This window comes from Balearica regulorum, chromosome 17, assembly GCF_011004875.1.
Source record: "Balearica regulorum gibbericeps isolate bBalReg1 chromosome 17, bBalReg1.pri, whole genome shotgun sequence".
In the NCBI taxonomy this organism is placed as follows: Eukaryota; Metazoa; Chordata; class Aves; order Gruiformes; family Gruidae; genus Balearica; species Balearica regulorum.
Genome location: NC_046200.1, coordinates 10,039,487 through 10,059,616, shown reverse-complemented (window position 1 = coordinate 10,059,616; position 20,130 = coordinate 10,039,487). Strand labels below are relative to the sequence as shown.

The 20,130-nt window shown below is 37.9% G+C and overlaps 1 protein-coding gene across 2 annotated transcripts in view; it reads left to right on the top strand.

Annotated features, from left to right (window-relative positions):
• PPM1F (protein phosphatase, Mg2+/Mn2+ dependent 1F) overlaps positions 1-16,695 on the top strand; it is a 28,717-nt gene extending 12,022 nt beyond the window's left edge. For both annotated transcript variants that reach the window (XM_075770182.1, XM_075770183.1), the window contains exons 3-7: positions 3,516-3,715; positions 4,317-4,505; positions 5,667-5,810; positions 6,795-6,888; positions 8,042-16,695. In XM_075770182.1, the coding sequence (XP_075626297.1) occupies positions 3,516-3,715; positions 4,317-4,505; positions 5,667-5,810; positions 6,795-6,888; positions 8,042-8,415 (1,001 nt within the window). In that variant the 3' untranslated portion in view covers positions 8,416-16,695. The remainder of the gene's footprint in view (positions 1-3,515; positions 3,716-4,316; positions 4,506-5,666; positions 5,811-6,794; positions 6,889-8,041) is intronic.
• Positions 16,696-20,130: the final 3,435 nt, after the last annotated feature.

Below are 20,130 nucleotides of genomic sequence, written 5' to 3'. Positions count from 1 at the left end.
AGGGGGAACACATTCCACAAGTCTTGCTGCACCTTGAATCTTTCATCCCTTGCCTTAATGTTTGTAGCCTTCATACGTCTGGAGAGATTTCGCAAGTTTCCAGCACTTTGCATGGGAAGACTTGGCTTCATATCAGCTTGGCTGGGGTCTAAACAACATGCCCTGGCTCTCCTCCTCCGGCGCAGGGAGAAATGATTCGGCAGTCGGCATTCCGGTCGCTGTGAGCCGCGGTCTCGGGACATCGGCAAACCGCCTGCAAGGCGAGAGCGAGCCGGGGCGGGGGGCGGATCGCGCCCTCTGCCGCCCCTCGGCGGAGCTGCGGCCTGGCTGGGCTCGGCCTGGCTCGGTTCGGCTCGGCTCCGCCCGCTGGGGCTGGAGCCTCCCAGCCCCTCAGTATAGAAGCAGCATGCCAGTACGTTCCGCAGGCCTTAGAGATTCTCGCGGGTGCCTGTTCAGTCTCCCCAGAGTGCCTGGCTTCCGCACTCCGTGTTCTGTTGTGTCTATTGGTGTGTAAGCAATCACACGTCCTCACTGCAACTAACTGAACCTGGAGCAGGATGCTGCCCGAGATGAGGAGCTGGCAAAAAAAGAGCTTTGTGGGACTAGATCACTGTAATTGTAAGCAGTTAAAGAGGTACAGGCAGCAGAGCCAGAGCATGGCTTTGTGCAGTGGAAACTGAAGGAGATCAAGGTACTGATCTTCTGTAACTAGAAACTATATTATCGTAGAATCATTTAAGTTGGAAAGGACCTTTAAGATCACTGAGTCCAACCATAAACCTAACACTGCCAAAATGTATGTTTGTTACATTTGCAGCAATGACGGTAAGGCATATGGTAAGATCTCCCATTGTCAAAAGTGACATAAAAGCATCTCCCTTATTGTCTCCTTTACATCAGAGAGTATTGCATCTTACTGCATTTGTGACTTTGTGCTCCAGTAGCGTATCTTTATTTGGTATTGCTCAACCTTTATAGGAAAATAAGGAACAGCATATTGTAACACACATATGATAATTATGTAGGTTTTCAGCACAAGTATTTCACAAAGCAGCTGGAAACTGGTCATCAGTGGTTGTCAGAGCATCTTGCAGTCACTCTCATGAAGGAGTCTTCATTGACTCCCATGTAATTATCTTTGAGGTGAACTGTAGCAGTAATATAAGATGTGAACTGCTATGTATTCATCAGCCTAGGATTATAATTTCTAGTTGTGGGTCTTGTGAAAATCTTGGGCCCACAGACCTTCAGTCAGCGAAGCTCATCTGAACGGCTAAGAAATTATAATGTTTAGAAATGATGAGTAATGAAGAACTTGATAGAACAAGGACATTTTCTTGATCACAAGCGTCTAATGTCCCTGGAACTCTGTATGGTTGCATTATACTAGTGACACTTGTACAATAATTCATGCTGCTGTTTTACTCTAAAGGCCATGAAGATGTAGGATTGGAGTCTACTTTTAAGATAGTGCAGGCAAAGTCAGAAAATCCTGGAATGAGTTCCATCTTGAACTAGTTCAGGTTCTCTCTTATTCCTCCTTGTTGACAAATGCCCCAGAACCCTCCCTGTTCTGATGGTTGAAACCTTCTTTGATTTCCATCTTATACATTCCTATCTATTTTATGTTTCTTCGTTCTTGTGTCACCATTGTCATTTAGATCAAATTGCTATTCACCATTCCCCTGTCAAACATTATGGAAATCTGCTTACTATTCAGGTACTTTCATTGCCTAATCTCAGCAAGGAATATCTACTTTGAAGGCATTAATTTCTCTGCATGCTTGGACTGTACTTTTTTTCCCCTATCTTGTAATTGTTACTACATTACTTTAACTGTACAGCTAGGAAGAAAGATGTTCCTTGTGCTACAGCACAATATGGACTCTCTGCATTGCAGTAATAACTCTCTGACAAAAAAGCATTCTTGGAGTGAGAGAGAAGTGATTATATAAAAGCAAGGTATGTACGTGTGCCTATATGAGTACTGCTGTTTGATGTACTATACTGCAAAAGAATTTCTAATGTTAAAGTACTAAATTTTATGTCACATTTCACAAGCTTAATATTTAAACAGCAATGTGTGTCCAAGTCTTCTGGTCAGTATTAGTCAAGACATTTATAAATACATAAACTAATAGCTGTCTAAGATGCTGTCCTATTTAATTCTATTTGTATATGGGATGACTTAATGTTTAAAGGTTTTAATATCTTTCCCATTCACACCTGCATATTAAGCAAACCAAATGTAGTTTTGGTTAATATGTAGTGACTGCTAATCAAAGATCTGTGTTTAAATATAAGCTTTCAATTCTCCAGGCCCAGAGATGCGTCTGAACCTGGCCATCCAGTGTTGCTGAGAAAAAGAAATGCTTGAGAACCAGGCATTATAAAAAAGGAATTCTGAGAAGGCTTTAATGCTAACAGAGTTAGTGGGAGTCAGGATGAAATAGAAATCGGAAAGATATTGCACACACTGCAGTTCTTTAGGAAGCACATTAGCGACCAGCAAATTATTTTTGCTCTATAGATGATCTTTTCAATGCTTTTTGAAGTTAGTTGATTTGGCATTGAGGCAAGGTTCTTACTCAAATAACAAAACTTTAAATTATTACCCATTCTGAGAAAGACTGCATTGCAAAGCTAGACACAATGCCAAACACCAAACGATTCGGTCTGATGAACAATAAGTTTGGATTAATTGATCTTTGGGACCTATCCAGAAAAGGATTTGAGTGTCTGGCTGGAGCTTTTCACACTGTGCTCAGTGGGTGTTTACAGTTCTGCTTTGTAATGACAAAGCAGGAAAGTGGCGGAAGTGTTCCTCTGTCCCTCTACCTCCTACTACCATGTGTATTTAAAAAGATAAAGATAACAGCTTAAAATTATAATCTGTTCAGCTCAGCTATGAGTTGAGCTATTGACCTCAGCAAAACATTCTCAGACTTCCTTGTTGTTTCAGTGGAAGTAGTTCAGTAGGACATAACCCAACCCAAAGCCAGGCTAATGCTTTTTCAACCCTTGTGTCCAAGACAACAGCAATCTCTTATCTTGAAGGCTTTTCTGCCCTCTTGATGTTGTGGGGGTTTTTTGTTTGTTTGTCTTGGTTTGGTTTTTTGGGTTTGTTCTGGGGTTTTTTGGGTTTTTTTGTAGGGATCCACTCCTAACACTATATCTTGTGCATTTTACTTACATAATAATAACATTTATGTCTAATATGCCAGACTGTTATTTGGGTCTTTGTTATGACCATCTACTTGATAAGCCTCTGTTTTGAGTGAGAACTAGGAAGTAAAGAAGCTGCTTTTATCCTTAATGTTATACTGTTTTCCTTTGCAACTCTCTCCTATCATTTTCAGGAGCCTATTTTAATTCTTGCAGAGCCTGTAAAGGCAGAGTGCTGAATGTGTATATGTAGCTCTAAGGAAAGAAACTTGAAGGAAAGACAGGCCAAAGGATGGGGTAATGTAGGAAAATGAGGTGCACAACTTACTGTTTTGTCTTTGTTCTGTCAGTGCTGGATGGAGAGTCGTTGCAGCGCTGCTTCTTTAACAAGCTTCGAGATGTTTGCTTTGAGTGGCAGAAGCAGTTGCCACCACTGAGACCACTGAAGCGGTTCCTGCTTGTTTCCGTCCATGCCATCCGTAACACTCGACGGAAAATGGAGGACCGCCACGTTCTGCTCCCAGAGTTCAATCAGCTGTTTGGTTTATCAGTAAGTCTGTACAAAACTGAGGAGGCCAATTATTAGTTTTTCAACGTTCCTGTAAACACAATGACCTAGTGGTGTATGGTCTGTGAAATGATAAGAATTTGTTGCCACAAGTTATTTATCATGTCTGTGCTGGAGCAAGGACTTACTGACTCAGATTGTTAGGAACTAAATACTGCCCTGATAAAGAATGATATTGTGACCTTGGGTTTCATGTCATAAGTGGTACAGGGAGACGGGAAGTTCAGCTCATGTTAGGTTGCTGGAGTTCTAATGTTCTTGTGACTGAGGTAACTGATATATTAAGAACAGCATTTGTACCAGTGCCAATTAATGAAGCTGCAGTGGGACTACATAACCAGCTGTCTATATATCCAGATTATTTTCAAGGATATTGAATGACTAACAGCAAACAAAGAAAAGTAATTCCCCTACGAAGTACCCATTTTATCCATTTTGCACATTGATAAACTGACTTAAACCCTATGCAATGTTGTATGAAAGAAAGCCCAGAATAAAGAATCTTTGCTTGCTGGTACCAGTCTACAAGCTATTTTGTTTTTGAACGCTTACATGTCTTCCTGTCTCTCCCTCTCTGCACAAGGATGACATTGATCGTGCTTACTTTGCGGTATTCGATGGCCATGGTGGAGTGGATGCTGCCAATTATTCAGCAACCCATTTACATGTAAATGTTGGGCTACATGAAGAGATTGTTAAGAATCCAGCTGAGGCCTTGAAATGCTCTTTCCAGAAGACAGATGAAATGTTTCTTTTCAAAGCCAAGAGAGAGGTGAGTGGGTAGAGGTTAATTCCGTTGTATTTAAATAACACTGACAACTATTGGACAACATGGTATTATCCAGAAAATTCTGCCAGTACAGTTTCTTTGAATCACTGACTTCTTTATGAAATTATGCTATGTGTAAAGGTTTTCTTTGATCAAATTATTTCTTTTTTTGAGGAAAAACAAAATGACAGTGCTTGCAAGCTCAAGATGAGTGATTGAAAAGAAGTGTTAAATGGATTAAATGATCCTGGCATACCAATTATTTGAGAGAACGTTCTGCTGCCTCTTTGCCTAAATTAGGCAGCCTCTAGATGTTCTGTTGTGCTACCTCTTACCTGAAAAAAAGGCTTCTCTCTTCCTGATAATACGATCACTGTCTTCCTCTTTCTTGTCCCACCATTAATGTCACAGGTGGTTATAAGATGAAAAATGTACTCTGTGATTTATATCAGACTCTTCAGTTCATTAAGCGTATTGATCAGTTTTGAATCAAGTTAGTATGATGAACATTCTTTCTTCAAATCTACATAATGGGAGTGTGGTTTATTGTACAGTTTAATGAGAACTCTTTTATTATAGCAGTAACTGAATACAGAAATATTCATTGTTAATATCTTCATTTCTGTCAATGAGATACAAAAGAGGGACCAACATTTTAATGACGTCTGACTCTCACTAATCTTTACAGGGAATCTAGGACAGTTAGGTCCTCCTTTTTTGACATCCTCATTTAAATACCCAAGGATAAGGGGATGTATGCGGAACAAGGTGTCTGAAGTTGCTAGCGATAGAGTGGAGAATGTGAAAGGGATTGGAGAGACCTGTGTGTGTTCGTGACATGTTCATACTACTGAAATTCAGATCCTCTTTCTTTTCTGCGTGTCTATGTTTTGAACAACAGAGGTCTTAGTCTCCTAGATCAGTTTTGGAATTGATAGCAGAGAAGGAAGAATATAACAGAGACAGTATTAGCCACCTGCATGTTAGAAAATGTAAATAGTTTATTTCATGTCTGTCTAATATCTTTTTATCAGGTACCTGAATTATGATTGGCAGGTCTACTCTGCTGTATTTAAATGTGATTAAACCTAGGTTTACAATATTGCCATGTAACCTAGTAGGGCTTGTTGAATATTCAGCTAAGATATCGGTTTTCTTCTGTAGAAGCTGCGGAGTGGTACAACAGGTGTATCTGCGTTGATTGTAGGGAACAAGCTACATATAGCATGGCTAGGGGACTCACAGGTAATGCTTGTGCAGCAAGGAAAAGCTGTGACATTAATGGAACCTCACAAACCAGAAAGAGAAGTAAGTCTGACTTTTTTTTTTTTTTTCTCGTGTGTGTGTTGTCAGAATCTCTTTTGAAACCTTTTGGAATCAAACCTTCTTAAGTGTTCGATGCTTTACATAATTATGTGTATTGTATGGTAGGATTCAGAGAATTGACAATTTCTTTTTTTCCATCTACTCCTGTGTCTTGAAAAGGTGATCCCTACAGCTATGCCCCCTTGAAAGTATTGATGGTACTGGTAGTTCTGACTTAAGTTCCTGCTCAGACTATCTTTTCAGAATTTGTAGTAATTAAAGAGTTTTACAGGAATTTTTTTGTGTCTGAATTAAAAAGTGCCTGTTATAAATTAACATATTAATTTGAGATTAATAGTTATTTAAAATGTTAGCATAATGCAAGTCATAATATGCTATACTGTCATTCAGAATCTAATGATTATCTACTAACCTAACTGGCTTAGTATATTGCATTTTCTATATATTTTAAATAGCCAGGTATTTTATTACATGAAATTTCATGCCATCTTGTGAGGTTAGATAGCATTGCATGACCTTTTGCATGAATATTTGTAATAACTGAATAGTTAAAGGAGTATCAGTACAAATGCTATTGTTACATAGTCTAGTTATCTTGTATTTTATTCCAAATATTTATATATTTAGCCAATTGCTGTATGGGATGGGAAGAAGTGGCAGGAAGGGATACCCATTCATATGGAAAAGAACATGACATGATGATACAAAAAAAATTAAGAATTCTACTTTTTTCTGGACAAACCATGGTATGGTTGGGAAGTAGGTAGGTTGTTTCCAGTAATCTTAAGTGCATGTTTCTGAGCTAGATTCTGATAGGTGTGTTTGCTATATTCATAGTTTAAATACAGAAGCTGAAGCAGCTCTTGGTTTTGGATTTTTGTCTTCTTTTCCTCTTTGACTGGATGACAAGAAGGTCAGTAAGCCATGGGTAGGCTTTCAGTATAAAAATTGTATTCTGTTTTTCAGGATGAGAGAGCACGCATTGAGACTCTGGGTGGTTGTGTAACTTACATGGACTGCTGGCGGGTTAATGGTACCTTGGCCGTTTCCAGAGCAATTGGTAAGATAAACCGTCAGAATTACTATAGTTGAGATTAAATTTGATTAAAAGACACCACATGAGACTGTATGTTTACTGTAAACGATGTTTTACTCAGCATCGACCAAATAGTAAACCCTTCTTACTGTCTTTTCCATAAGGCTAGCTTACAGCTATATAACTTACATACCTTGCAGCTATATAATCTTACTGGATTTACCATAAGCATAGAATATTGTTTTATTTTACAACTGGCCATAACAGTCCTCATTCTTTTATACTTCTATGTCTTTTGCTTCTTGTAAATGTCTCTGATACTGTGGTGTTCTACAGTAGCTTAACAAACATAGAATATTTAATTTGTAAAAGTGGAGGAAGTAATAAATGTTCATCTAGATTTTTTTAATGTGTCTGAATATCTGCTTTGTGGGGTTTTTTTGTGCGTTTTAATATTAATATATCTTTCTCCTGACTGCAGTTCTCAAGTCAGATTGCTGCATCCTCCTTCAAATCACACATATCCAGCAATTTAGGGCATTTTAATTGTAGTGTTCCAGAATCTTATTAAACAAGCTTACTTTGTTACTCACCAGTTAGGGCAAAAAGAGGAAAGACCCTGGGGAAGTCCAGTAGATAACTGTAATGCATAAGTGGAAGCAAATTAGTATAAATTTCTATAATACTCTTTGGATCAGTAGCAATCCATGTTTAATAAGTATGTCCATATGAAACTGTTGAATTAAACACAATGAGCAGATTCTTATGGCATTGTGGTGTGTATCTGAATAGCTAAGAAAAATTTTATTTTCTTAGCATTCTGAAGGCTGTACAAGAGGCATACCTGCAAAATGAAGGCCTGACTATCTCCTTGCACAAATATATTTCAGAGAGACGAAACTTTGAAAGAATGTCCTTAGTTTCCCTTCAAAATTAGGAAAGCATGAATTAGAGTAACTCCTTAGAAACCCACTGGATTTAGGTAGATTCCAAGTGTTCATAAAGAAAGAAAGGCCTTCTGTGCTTATTCGTTAGCTTTTCAGCACTCTTGTCCTGCATTAGGTACCGCTGGAATATGATCTAGCTGTCCTTGAGGACAGTAAAAGCAGTTGGTGGGTGAAGAAGTAACTGTTTACATTTGAAGTAATAAAGCCTTTGTTTTGATTGTTTATCTTAGGTGACATATGTCAGAAACCGTACATCTCTGGTGATGCAGATGGAGATTCATTTGAGCTGACTGGTTCTGAAGATTACTTGCTCCTAGCATGTGATGGATTCTTTGATGCTATCAAGCCATACGAGGTTGTAGATGTGGTCCTAGATCATTTAATGCAAACCAAAGGAGTGGGTCTCAAAGCAGCAGAAAGACTGGTGGCTGCTGCAAAGGAAAATGGATCCAGTGATAACATCACTGTTCTAGTGGTGTTCTTGAGGGATCCTCAGGACATCTTGGCAGACTGTCTCAGAGACCCAAAGAGCCTTGGGGCTGGTGATGATGCTCGGAGCTCACCCTTTAATTTCCTCAGCTGTGAGGCAGCAGCCACACAGTGACAAAATCTGCTTAATCCAGAACGTTCAAATAAGTTCACATAAGGAACTGCTTTCCACTGAAGAAGCCTCTAATAAAATAGGCAAACCATGTCAGGAGAAAAATGACAAATGGACAAACATTTAACAGAAAGGCAAGACTCCTTTTACTGACTTCGCATTTGTCCTTTCGTTCTTTCCCCCTCCCTTCTAAAAACACTGAGCAGATGTGGAGATTTGTACAGCTACTTTGTCTCTGGGACCAGACTTCTAAAGTGTGTCCCAGGGCTGCTGGTCATATCCCTCTGCCCTGGAAGTGGTAAGAAACCATGACATGTATAAGCTAATGGGTGAGAATACCTGTTTGTGAATTCTGAGTGAAAATTTAAAGTAGCGCTTAAAAAGACTGCTGTATGTTGTATCTAATTGTGATGTTACTTCGGAGATTGGGAGGAGAGAAGCTGTCACCATCACAGAAAAGCTTGTCACTGTGTGTAGTCTGTAGGAACAGGCTTGGTGTGCGAGAGACTGGGTGACACCATTATGCTGTGTAAGTTGTTTTTGTTTTGTACCAAAGATGATATTACAAGAATGATGCGGCCTCTTTATTCAGACACATTTAATTCTGTGTGTATGGAGAGGAGAAAATGAAACCGAATTCTCCAGAAAAAGAGCAAGAAACTTAACTAGAAATATCCCAGGCAAAATGATACAAAATCAGTTGCTTTCTGGGATGCTTTGGTTTATAAACTGGAATCCAATATTTAACTGCACTGGATTATTTCTCCCTAACAAACACTCTTTATTGGCTATTTGGCAACCTGAAAAGAAAGGACCCTTATTGTTGTATTTGAGAGAGATCTTTACAGTATGTGTGCTCTAGCAGTTAAATATGCTCTGTTTCTGCCACTTTTTTGTGTACTATAACAAATGAGAATTTTATTTTTATTCTAAGTGTTTATTTGTTTATTTACGGAGCTTTACAGTTGGAGGAATTTTTTGCAGTGTTACTTTATGGTGGTTTTTATTTAAATTAGAATTTTAAAGTGGCTGTGTCTTTATTATCTGGTTTTAAAAACTGACTACCCTCAAGTGCCTTAAATATTTCACCCAAGTATTGCTGGCTTCCTATCATATTCTGGTAAGCCAGTTTATGGTGTTTTTAAAATGTGACTTTTTAATTTCATTAATACTAATGTTTAATGCACTTAAATGTTTCATTTTTTGTGAATGATTTTAGTGGGAACTAGGTTTCAAGAAAACATCTCTTTTTCATTGTTGCTAAATCTTGTGGCTTGTAGTAAAAGCTTCACAATAATTGCCCCCTGGCCCAAGCAAAAAGCTCTAGTTAGTTAATCATAAAGTAACAATGTAAGTCATCGTGACTGTCATTTAAAAACAAATACACTTCTGACCTTCACAAGAAAATTTAATAACACAAACTGGAAACAGTTTAGTAACAGTTTTTGATTAATAGATGGTTAATTTGGCCATACTTCATGAGCTTTTTGAGTCTAAATAACTTAATAAGGAGATGTGAAGCTACAGTGAGGATGAAAGAAGCTTAATGAATGTGTATGTTGTTGTGTGACTGTTACATCCATTACATGCTGGAGCCTCTGGTTGTGTTTTGTCTCGCCTGGCTAGCAGGACTCCACAAGATCTGAAGGCTCAATGGTAAATGTGTTAGTAATTTCTGTATCTAAACAAGAAGTGCTTTACATCTGGCAGCAAGATTGTATGCCTAATTTAGAAGCGCATGGCATTGCAATATGTTAGTCCTGTTGATTAAAATGCATTGAACATTAACATTGCTTAGGGAGGAAATTTAGGTAGAAGAGTTGAGATGGCTAAAAGGAAGAACAGAGCAGTGCTATTTATGTCCATAGTGTCTCTGAATCATTAGCTAATGTGGGGCAATGCGGTTACCCGAGCCACTTGAGTTTTTTGCTGAATTACTATGGAAAATTGTATGGTTTAACAGAAACTCCTCAGTGAGCTACCATCTCTTTACATAGCAACTCAGACAGTGACTTCGTTGTTTTGCTATGCAACAAGAGCTTTTCCTCTGAGAAGCTTGTAAGCACTTTTCCATCCAACGTTTTGCTGTCCTAAAATATGTGGGGAAGGCTTTCTGTGATAGCAGCCTGGTAGAATAGGTGGTAATTTTTGTAGTGAACCTGCTTCAGTTAAGGAAGCCTTTAGACTAATGTAGTAATTCCTTTGTATTTACCATCTCCTATCTCTTTGATTTCTAACACAGATATTCAGTGTCATGCTAAATTCTGATGACCACTAGTGCCTCTTGGTGTCTTGGAAATAGTTCTCATAATTAATGTAGTAAGAATCATACAGAAGTGTTTGATTTCACTGCTATCTGAAGTTTATCAGGAGAAGGAGAAGCTATTGTATTCATGAAGGGAGGTGTGAAATGTTGGTAAGTTCATAGTATGGTTTAGTTTCTGAAATTTGCCAAATTTCCTGAAACATGAAGTGAACTGAACAAGACAAATTCTTTGTAAATAATCCTTTTATTTCAGTCTTCTTGGAGCAGATTTGCATTACTGAGGAAACAAAGTTTTAAGTCTTTCAACGGATACCTACAGCTATATAAGAATATCCTTTTTTGTTTCAAATTTGGTAATTTCTTTTTTTTTTTAATGGAACCTAAGTGAAATGGGCCTTTAGAAAGCTGTCTGTGGTAATAAAAAAAATTAATTCTCAAGCTATGCTCTAGAAGAAATTCTGCATTCTGAGAAGCTGTTCCCTTATATGTATGTTTTCATTCTGAATGGCCTAGTGCTTCATTTCTTTGAGATGTAAGTGCATAGGAGTGGTCTTTGGGAACTCATAGATTTCAGTGGGGATAAAAAAATATATCTTTAAAGCTAGTAAGAAGTCTCTTAAAATTAAAAAGTCTGGTCAGGTCTAAAGGAGTTGTAACTGGTTCAAAAATGGCAGTTCGTGTCTGAACAGTGGAATAAACAAGTATTAATATGTCATCTACAGTAAAATTCCAAATACTATTTGGGGGGAAAATTGGTTTTGGAGATGCCTTATCTATTCTTGACAGCCTGATCAAAACCTATGGAAAGTTTTTTTTTAACTGAAAACCCAACACTTCCATTTGATGTTAAATCAGTAATGAAAGTATGACACAGGATGCAAGTATGGATTTTGGAAGCGCACTTTTAAAATTCTATTTAAAATGGTCATCAGGATGGCCTTATCTTTACGATGGTAAGGCAACCTCCAATTTTTGTTTCACTTGTGACTTTGATACCACTTTTAAAAGCCGCCAGCTATAATGCGTAATATCATTCCAAGAAGTGTCACTAGTATGGGTGGTGAGGAGAGAGGGGAAGGAGTTCTAGCAGAAGGTATGAAGTTGACTTAAATAGTCCAAAATATGAAATGGTGCTATGTTTTGAATTTACAGTACTAATCTGCTACATGAGATTTTCTTACCTTTCCTCTCAAAACATCTGTGGATTTCTGGTGGTGTTGGCTGTTCTGTTTTCCTTCCCTCCTTTGGTGAAAAAAAAATGTAGTTTTGGTGAGACGTTGTTCTCACCTCTTTGGGCCTTCCCAGTGTCATCTACAATATACTTACACTTGTCCACCAATGTCAGATCAACTAATGACAAATTGACTAGTTTGCCTGTTTCCTTCTTGTCTTTGACAGGCCTGCAACAAAAACAATTCTTGAGTCTAGCCAAAATGTTTGAAGCTGTAAAAGTTAGCTGAAGTATTCAAGACAAATGTTCGATGAAAAATGAAAGTATTTTCATATTTTACTAGACTCCAAATGAGTGTCTGCTGCCGCATATTGGCACCCAGCATCAGAAAAATAGCTCCTTAAAGGAGCCTGCATTTTTAAAACACAGCATGCTTAAATTCTTGTATTGTGCTTGATTGAAAACTAGCTTTAATCATTCTGCTTAGCGGGTATCCAACATCTCTTTTGCTTGTGGGTAATTCATACTATTACCTTTCTATCCCTTCCCTACCCTGCCCTCTCCTACAAAGAAACATACCTAGGAACAGTGAAGTCTTCTGGGTCTGACATAAACAAGATTACAAATTTACAAATTATGTTTGGGAGGTTGATTTGGGGTTTTTTTCTGAGAATACAGAGGATAGAAATGCAGGAAAATTTTTAGAACAGAGTACAGAACGGATTTTAAGTAAAATCCACCCTCTGAGTGATGGAGGAGTGAGAGAGACAGGAATGCATTTAAGTATTATTAATGCCTATTTTAAAAAGGAAGTGGGCTGGAAAATAGAGCTACAAATGTCAGTGCTTCAAAGAATTAGAAACACACCTATTAAAAAGGCAAACTTAGATGTGGTAACTCTGTCTTCAAACAACCAAGGAAGGAATCACAATAAAAGCATCCGAGGTGACTTACGGTGACCCCTCAACACTGTTTTGGAAGCTAATACTACTAAAATGGATTTTTCTAAACATCCTTATGTGTAAGGTAGTGCTAAGAGGGAGCATTCAGTATATGCAGTTACTGGTCACTGTGCAACTGCTACCATGAGTAAATGCCATGAAGTGTGTTAATGAATCAATACGGCTGGTGAGTTCTCATAAGATGAGTAATTGGGCACGGAGTGGTTACAGCAGAGTTGGCAGTTGAATAGTGTTAATCACAGTGATGACTTTAATAGCATTTAATAGACACTTATCTGAATTCAAAGTCAGATGAGATACTGCTCTTTTTAAAAGCATTTCCAGTGCTATTAGCTCTCTGTCATGAAAAGCCAGTAACATTTCCATTTTTTTGTTGGATGTTGGGAAAAGTGCTTCTCTTGCTTTCTGAATTCTGGAGATAAGTTGGCTGTCTGCAGTGGAAAACCCATTTTCAGTTCATAGCTTAAAGCAGCTGTTTGGTGTTGAAACTTCCCTCCCAGGCAATCCTTTAAAAAATAACAAAAAGGTGCTTCCAAAACAAGTGGCTGAGGAACATCGGTATTTCTAATCGGCATTGCACAAAAGGTAACCAGCAAATGCCCTTAATCTCTAAAGGGCATAGACAGTTGAGCTGTTTAAAGTCTAAATTAAGATTGCAGCTCCACTCTTTGTGTAAATGAGACTCTGGTTAAATTACTTGTATTCTTGTGGATGCAGGTACTTAATGCACAGTACCAGACATAGTCTATTTCTGTTCTTATAGTACTGAAGTATCAAGCAAATGCTTTAGGGAGAAGGTGGGGGGGATGTTAGCCACAACACAGCAGTTTGTAGATGATTCATATATAATTCAGCTCTAGTTAAGCCTGAATTAAATTTCCCTGCTTAGTTCTATTACTGTCCCTTTTGCAATTGGGCCTGTGCCATCAGACAAAATCCTGCTAGGAAATAATGGTCCATTCCCCATTTTTGAGGAGCAAACAACTCCTGATGGACAAAATGTCATTCAGGAAGGGTTGGAGAGTGAGGAAAAAATGAACTTTCAAGTAAGTGCAAAGCTTCCTGATCTATGCTACTTTATTTATTCTCTCTAAACGTGTTTATAGCAGGTCTGATTGCATTTGAATAGTTGTGCTAGAAAGCAATGGGTTTTCTGCCAAGCTAGTCATAACCTTTAAAACTGACAGCACCAAAACCAAGAGGCTAGTGCTCCCCACTTTCCTAAATCGAGCCACTAAACCAGCCAGTCCTGTTGCATATTTGTTTTGCAGTGTTGACATCTCTAACAGCTAAGCTAGCCGCTTTCTGCATATGCTTTGGTTGTTTTGAATATATTTATTTGATTTTACTTTACCTAAAGTTATTTCTATTGATATCGGTCATTTCAGCTTAAAAGTAATCAAATGGAGACATGAGGGAGTGACTGGACCTGTCATAGACACTTTTAAAATATTACCTTAAAATGAACTGGTAGGCTCTTGTGATAACCTTATCTCTGAATAGAACAGGAAACCAAAAATCTTACAGAGAATCACTTAAACCTTTATTTTGGTGTGACCCATCAGAGCCTGAACACTCACAAGCCTTCCCTACAAGCTGTTCAATGTTGCTAGTTTAATGTGTTTTCCAAGCTGTGCATGCTGCTGCTGGTGCACACAAAAATAAACAAAAGACAGCTGTGTTGGCAGCATAGAAAATTTAGCAAGATGCATCTTTTGTCAAACAGAAGAGGACAAAATCAATAGGAAAAGAAATGTTTTCAAGCTTCTTGGAATGCAAACAATGGAATAAAAAAAAGCAACCTAGAACAGCTGGCAGTGCACTGTCAGCTTAAAACCACTGTTTTAAGCAAATTGATTTGGCTGCTTTGTAATGTTTGCTTTATTTTGTTAACAAACTCCTCTCAGTCAGGGTTTCGTGTCTTGTTGCTGATAAGTGCTTTCTATCTGAAGAGAGAAGATATATTTAACTTTGTAAGGAGCTGAATGTATCTGGGCTTTATGACTAGTTAGATTATGATTATTGAATTTTCTCTCAACTATTAAGCCTGATTACTAATTTCCAGGAGAAATTAATATAGCAAGTACTGAACTTATTAACAATTAAATGGTTCTGGATTTCCATGCACAACAACTTCATCAGTCTCTCCTGATCTAGCAGATCACTTCTTGAAGTTTATTATCATTTGTGTGGCAATACATTAGGCATGTAGAAGGTTTGCTGCTTTGGCAAGTGGAGCTGGAAGGTGTGACCATCAGTCCCTGCAGGAAGTATTTATCCTTTTATCTAAGGAATGATGGTTTCTTTAAGGATAAAGAGATAATAACTAGGAAACTAGAGAGATCCTATGAGGACCCTCTCAGGGCAATTAAATACTATGACTTCCTCTCTTTCATGTTGCCATTTCTAACTTTGTTAAAGGGTATTCTGCTTAATACTGGATGATTAAAGCTGCTTTCCCTTTTTTTTTTTTTTTTTTTTCTGTCAGTGTGTTTAGTAATGGCAAGATGTTTGTTTTGTTGGGAGTTAAAACTTTATACCGGCAAAAAAAAGCCACTAAAATGTACTTAAGTTAAAAGTACTTGAAGTTAAAACTTTAAACTACTTTAACTACTTTTAACTTTCTCTTCTGAAAGTCAGTCCTGCTCTGTCTCCTCCTTATTCTCTTCCCAATTTTCTTTTTCTTCTATCTTTTATGTCCTTTTACTGTGTCAGCCCCCCCTCCCCAAAATGCTCCTTCTTAGACTGTAAACTCCATTGGCTGTTAAGTCAGTTTAGTTGCCACTTTATAATTTTAATTTCACCTGTGTTCATAGTGAATGTGGTCCAATCTTTGAAGGTCTGCAACACCAAGAGTGTAGAAAGTACTATGTCAGCTAGGAAGACAAGAGACTACAACTGCTGTGTCTTTGGCATTGACCAGTATTGGATGTGTAAGAAGAAAATCCTGTTATTTGCGTGTTATTCCATAGGAATACTTAAGCTTATTTCAGGTAACAGTAGCTCTCATCCTGAATACCTGACTTCAGAAATATTCTTGTTTCTGCATTTGTGTTTTCAAACATTTGCACTGTTTAGAGTGGGGAAGAAAGCTTTCTAACTTTCTTCACCTCTTCAGTTCTCTCAACAGACAGGTTGGTAACTGCAGCATACCATGTGGCTAATCAACCTCTCAGTGTAATTCTTCAGTGTCTGCTCTGTACGATAACTTCAATCCTGTGCTTATTTAGTGGTAAGTTAGACCTCTGTAACTATTCCTGCTGACTTAAACATATGTGTTCTTATCAGTATTAAAATAGTACAAGAGCAGAACTGTTGCTTTAGGCACATTTCTTGCCACTGTGTTGGCTAATGAACCTTGAATGAAAGTAAGAAGGCCAGTGACTTTAAAATAGAAGTTGTTAGCCAAGTGTTGTAGAATCATAGTCCTTATTTATTTTGTATGCTAATCTGCACTTGTGACCCTGAGCAGAAAACTGCAGTGCAGCAGGTTTTATAAGCTGTGGCTTAACCAGTTATCTAGTATTTTAAAACTCTTATTTAAGCTGACTGGTTTTGTGCACAGATCAGAAACCTATTGTCATTGATTGTTAAATGCTATGCATATTTTACATTCATTTACATGGATTGTTCTAATAGTGCTTGTGTGTGTTATGCTACATTACCATATTTTTATATATATAAAAATGTATGTATGTATTGCATGAGGTTTAATTATTGGCTTTTTTTGTATTGTCACTTTTGTATTCACACGGTGCCTCATGTATCTATTTGCATATTGCAAGAAGTTGTTTCAAAGCAGTGATTGGAAACAGGTGGGGATAAGAACTCTCCACTGTAGGATCTGATGTTTCTGAAGTATTAATAAAGTATAGTGATTCGAAGCATTGTTTGTTTCTTTAAATATATTTTTCATTCGGTCATATTGCATATCTTTGAGTGGTTACCCTGTCACCAAATCTTACCTTCCTCCGTAGGGCATTTCTAGGAAAAGAGACCAGTGGAAGCACTAGGAGGAAACAATCCTTAGGATCACAGAGCATGCTTACTTGAAAAGATAATGGCACTAAAACCATCTCAGAAATGGACTCTGTGCCTCTAAGTCATTGATTCGATCTAAGTTTTCTATCATTCTTTTTCCCAGCTAACAGCAGTAATAATGCAAGTTCAGTTTGGTGTACTACCTAATGTCTTACAGTAATGGGATAATGATCTGAAAGACTGTGAGATCTTGAGACCAGAGATCGTGACAATTTGTTCTTTACTTGCATACTTGTTACAGTCTTTAACTGCTGAAGTGGAAGGATGGACAGTGAATTACATTAAGGTTAATTTACAACAGAACATAGAGGAAGTTTTGAGAAGGATGGTAACTTTCAAAATATAAGTATGGCTTGGAAGCTAAGGTAATCTGTGTGTTGTTTCTGAAGTGCTGGTGTTCATATCTTCAAGAAAGGAAGATGTAAGGAGAACAGGACAGAGAAAAGAGACTCGACAAAAAGCACGCTCTAACAGTCTTAGGGATCTGAGAGTCTTTTAGGCAGTTTGTCTAAATGCTATTGTATTTATCCTAGTGAAGAAGAAAAATAAAAATCTAGCAAGAACCCAGGATGCTGTGTCAGAGGGAAGCAGATAAGATATTTCTTGAAATACAAAAATAAGGATAACTATAATTGATCATCAGGTAGATTCTGCTCAAGATGCTGTGGGCATGCTTGGACCTACTTCAGATCAAACCTCGAATCTCTGGAATATATCTTCCATTTCATAGTTCTAAATGGTTGATTGGTTTGGGTTGTGGGAGGTTTTTTTGTTTGTTTGTTTTTGTGGATTTTTTTTTTAACATTAAGAATTCCAGGGGTGAAAATTCACTTGTAATAATCTCTAGAATAAAGTAGCAAATTCTCAGAGAAGTGTAGGTTGGGGATTTGCTTGACTAGGTTTAGCAGCAGTTTCTTAGCCTATGATTCACTTAGCTTACCAGGGAGCATAAGCAACAACTAACTGCTGCTGTCCTTTCATGATTGTGTAAAGCAACTGTGGAAATCCATCATCCAGGTAACTCCACAATCCAAAGGCAACTACAGCTACTCTTTTCAGCTCTGTGTTGTTACCAGCACAAAATCACTCCAGTGTCTTGTAGGCATCTTTGGTACTTCCTAACGAAGGGTGCTGTCGTCTTATAGATCTGAGCCCACTTCAGCTGCAGTTGAAAACAGGAGCGGACATCACTATTGTTTCTCCTTGCTGGTGCCCAACATTGGCTTTACTGTCTCCTTTTGATTAGTAGGAGGTGAAATTCAGACGCTGCTGATTCTTGTTGGCTGTGCTATCTTATGAATGTTTTCTTTTTTATCTAGCAGATCTCCAATAGACCATGTGTTCAACATGGGGCTCATAGCCAACCTTCTGCTCTGTGATATCAGTCATCTGCAGTCTCTGCTGCTGGTGGGTTTGAGCAAGAAGCAATCAATAGGCCCATGGAAATGAATGTAAAACTTTGATTTAAAGCTACATGAAGCTAAACTTAGATGCTATTGATGGGGTTCATGACACAGAAGCATTATCCACCTCAATTGTTTGAGCAAGGAATAACAAATTTTCATGTCCTGTTTAACCACCCCCATTTGATGTATGTTTCTTTGCGGACAATGTGCTGTAAAATCTGTAGCCACTCATTTCCCAGACTGTAGAAAGTAATGAAATAACAGTGGTGATGAGGGAGATGTTTCTGTTTCAGCCTGAATTAGTGACTGTTACAACACAAATGAAGGCTATCTAATTATTGTAGAGCCGCTCAGTTTATCTTGACTAGTATTTGCTGGTTTAATCCACGTTCTCTAGGAAACTTTACTGGGGGTTGCTATGCAGAAATTAATTCTTCAGCTCTACCAGATCAGTCTGGAAATGCCTGTCCTCTACACCTGGGAAATGGAGTGAGCAGAAGTACTTCTTCAGAAACTAGGAGAACTTTAAGAAATATGGACTCTCCTTTAGTAATGCAGACTTCACATGTCTCCCTTCTTTGGCAAGGGCCAAGTCAAAACATTTTCTGCATCTAGATCAGGTTTGGTATTCAGATAGCACTAATGTAGATGACAGGCTTTCATGTGACTTTTTTTCTTTTTTTTTTTTTTTTAACAAATCAAGCATAATCTTGAATATGTCATGCAGAAAGTTGTTGTAAATTATGTGTGGAGACTGTAATGGGTATTTATGTGTTTCACCAAACTGATAATATAGTTTTGCATATGTAACTGTGCAGATGTCGTACAGTCAACATCCCTTATACAAAAAAACCCAAAACAACCAAACTTGTTTTTTCAGTGTTAAGCTGTCCTTGAACTGTTCTGTTTTGGCTATCTAACAAATTCTGTTACCTGTTGCACTACAACTAATTCTTAATATCTTGTTGGATGCATTTTGATACTTGCATTTTGTTGGGGTTTTGTGTTTAGGTTTTGGTTTGTGTTTTGGGGTGGTTTTTTTTACGGAGTTAAAATGTTTTGAAAACTGGGTTTGCCACATTCTCATGTTGTTATGTTTGGGCTGTTTGGAAAGAATTGTAAGTTCTCATTACAATGTTAAAATATTTAAATGTTTAAATGATGCAGCTGTTATCCAGCCTTCAAATAGAAGTAGCTCTTGGAAAGAAATATTTTGAACATGCCTTGACAAAGATAAACCTGCTCATTTTATATAAGAGTTCATTGTATGCTTGAGGCATATAGTGAGGCAAAAAAAAGTCTTTTGCATAGCCTAAAAGAAAAAATTCTAGCTATGTTGTGGTGGGCCAGACTAGCTACAGTACTTCAGTCTGTAGTTTGGTGATGTTCTTATTTTCCCTGAAAAAGATTGCACAAACGATGGAAAAGAGACTTACTTCCTACATCATATTCTAGGCTGTAGAGTAAACACTTCCAGGAAAGCGCCTGTGGCCTCCTTCTACCCAGCCTGATTTTTCAGCATAGACCTTCGGCTTCTGAGCTGTTGCCCATGACAGGAAACTCCTCCTATCTGAAGGTAGGTCAGGAGGGTCTCAGTATGGAAAAGGCAAATTGTTCTGCAGGTGTCTGAATACTCCTTCAGGGCTTTGTGTTTCTACCCCTAGAGGGCTCCCTCTTTCCTTTGGCCAAAATAAAAAGCACTAGGAAAAGATACGTGATGTTGCCCATGGCCACAAATTGTTCAAAAGAGCCCTCTGCATATTATGCCATTCCCATAATATTTTCATCTTGGAGGTAGGCACTGGAAAGCTGAGTGGGAAAAGTTTCTTTGCATAATAATACTTTCCTTCCCCATATCTTTTAAGAAGTTGC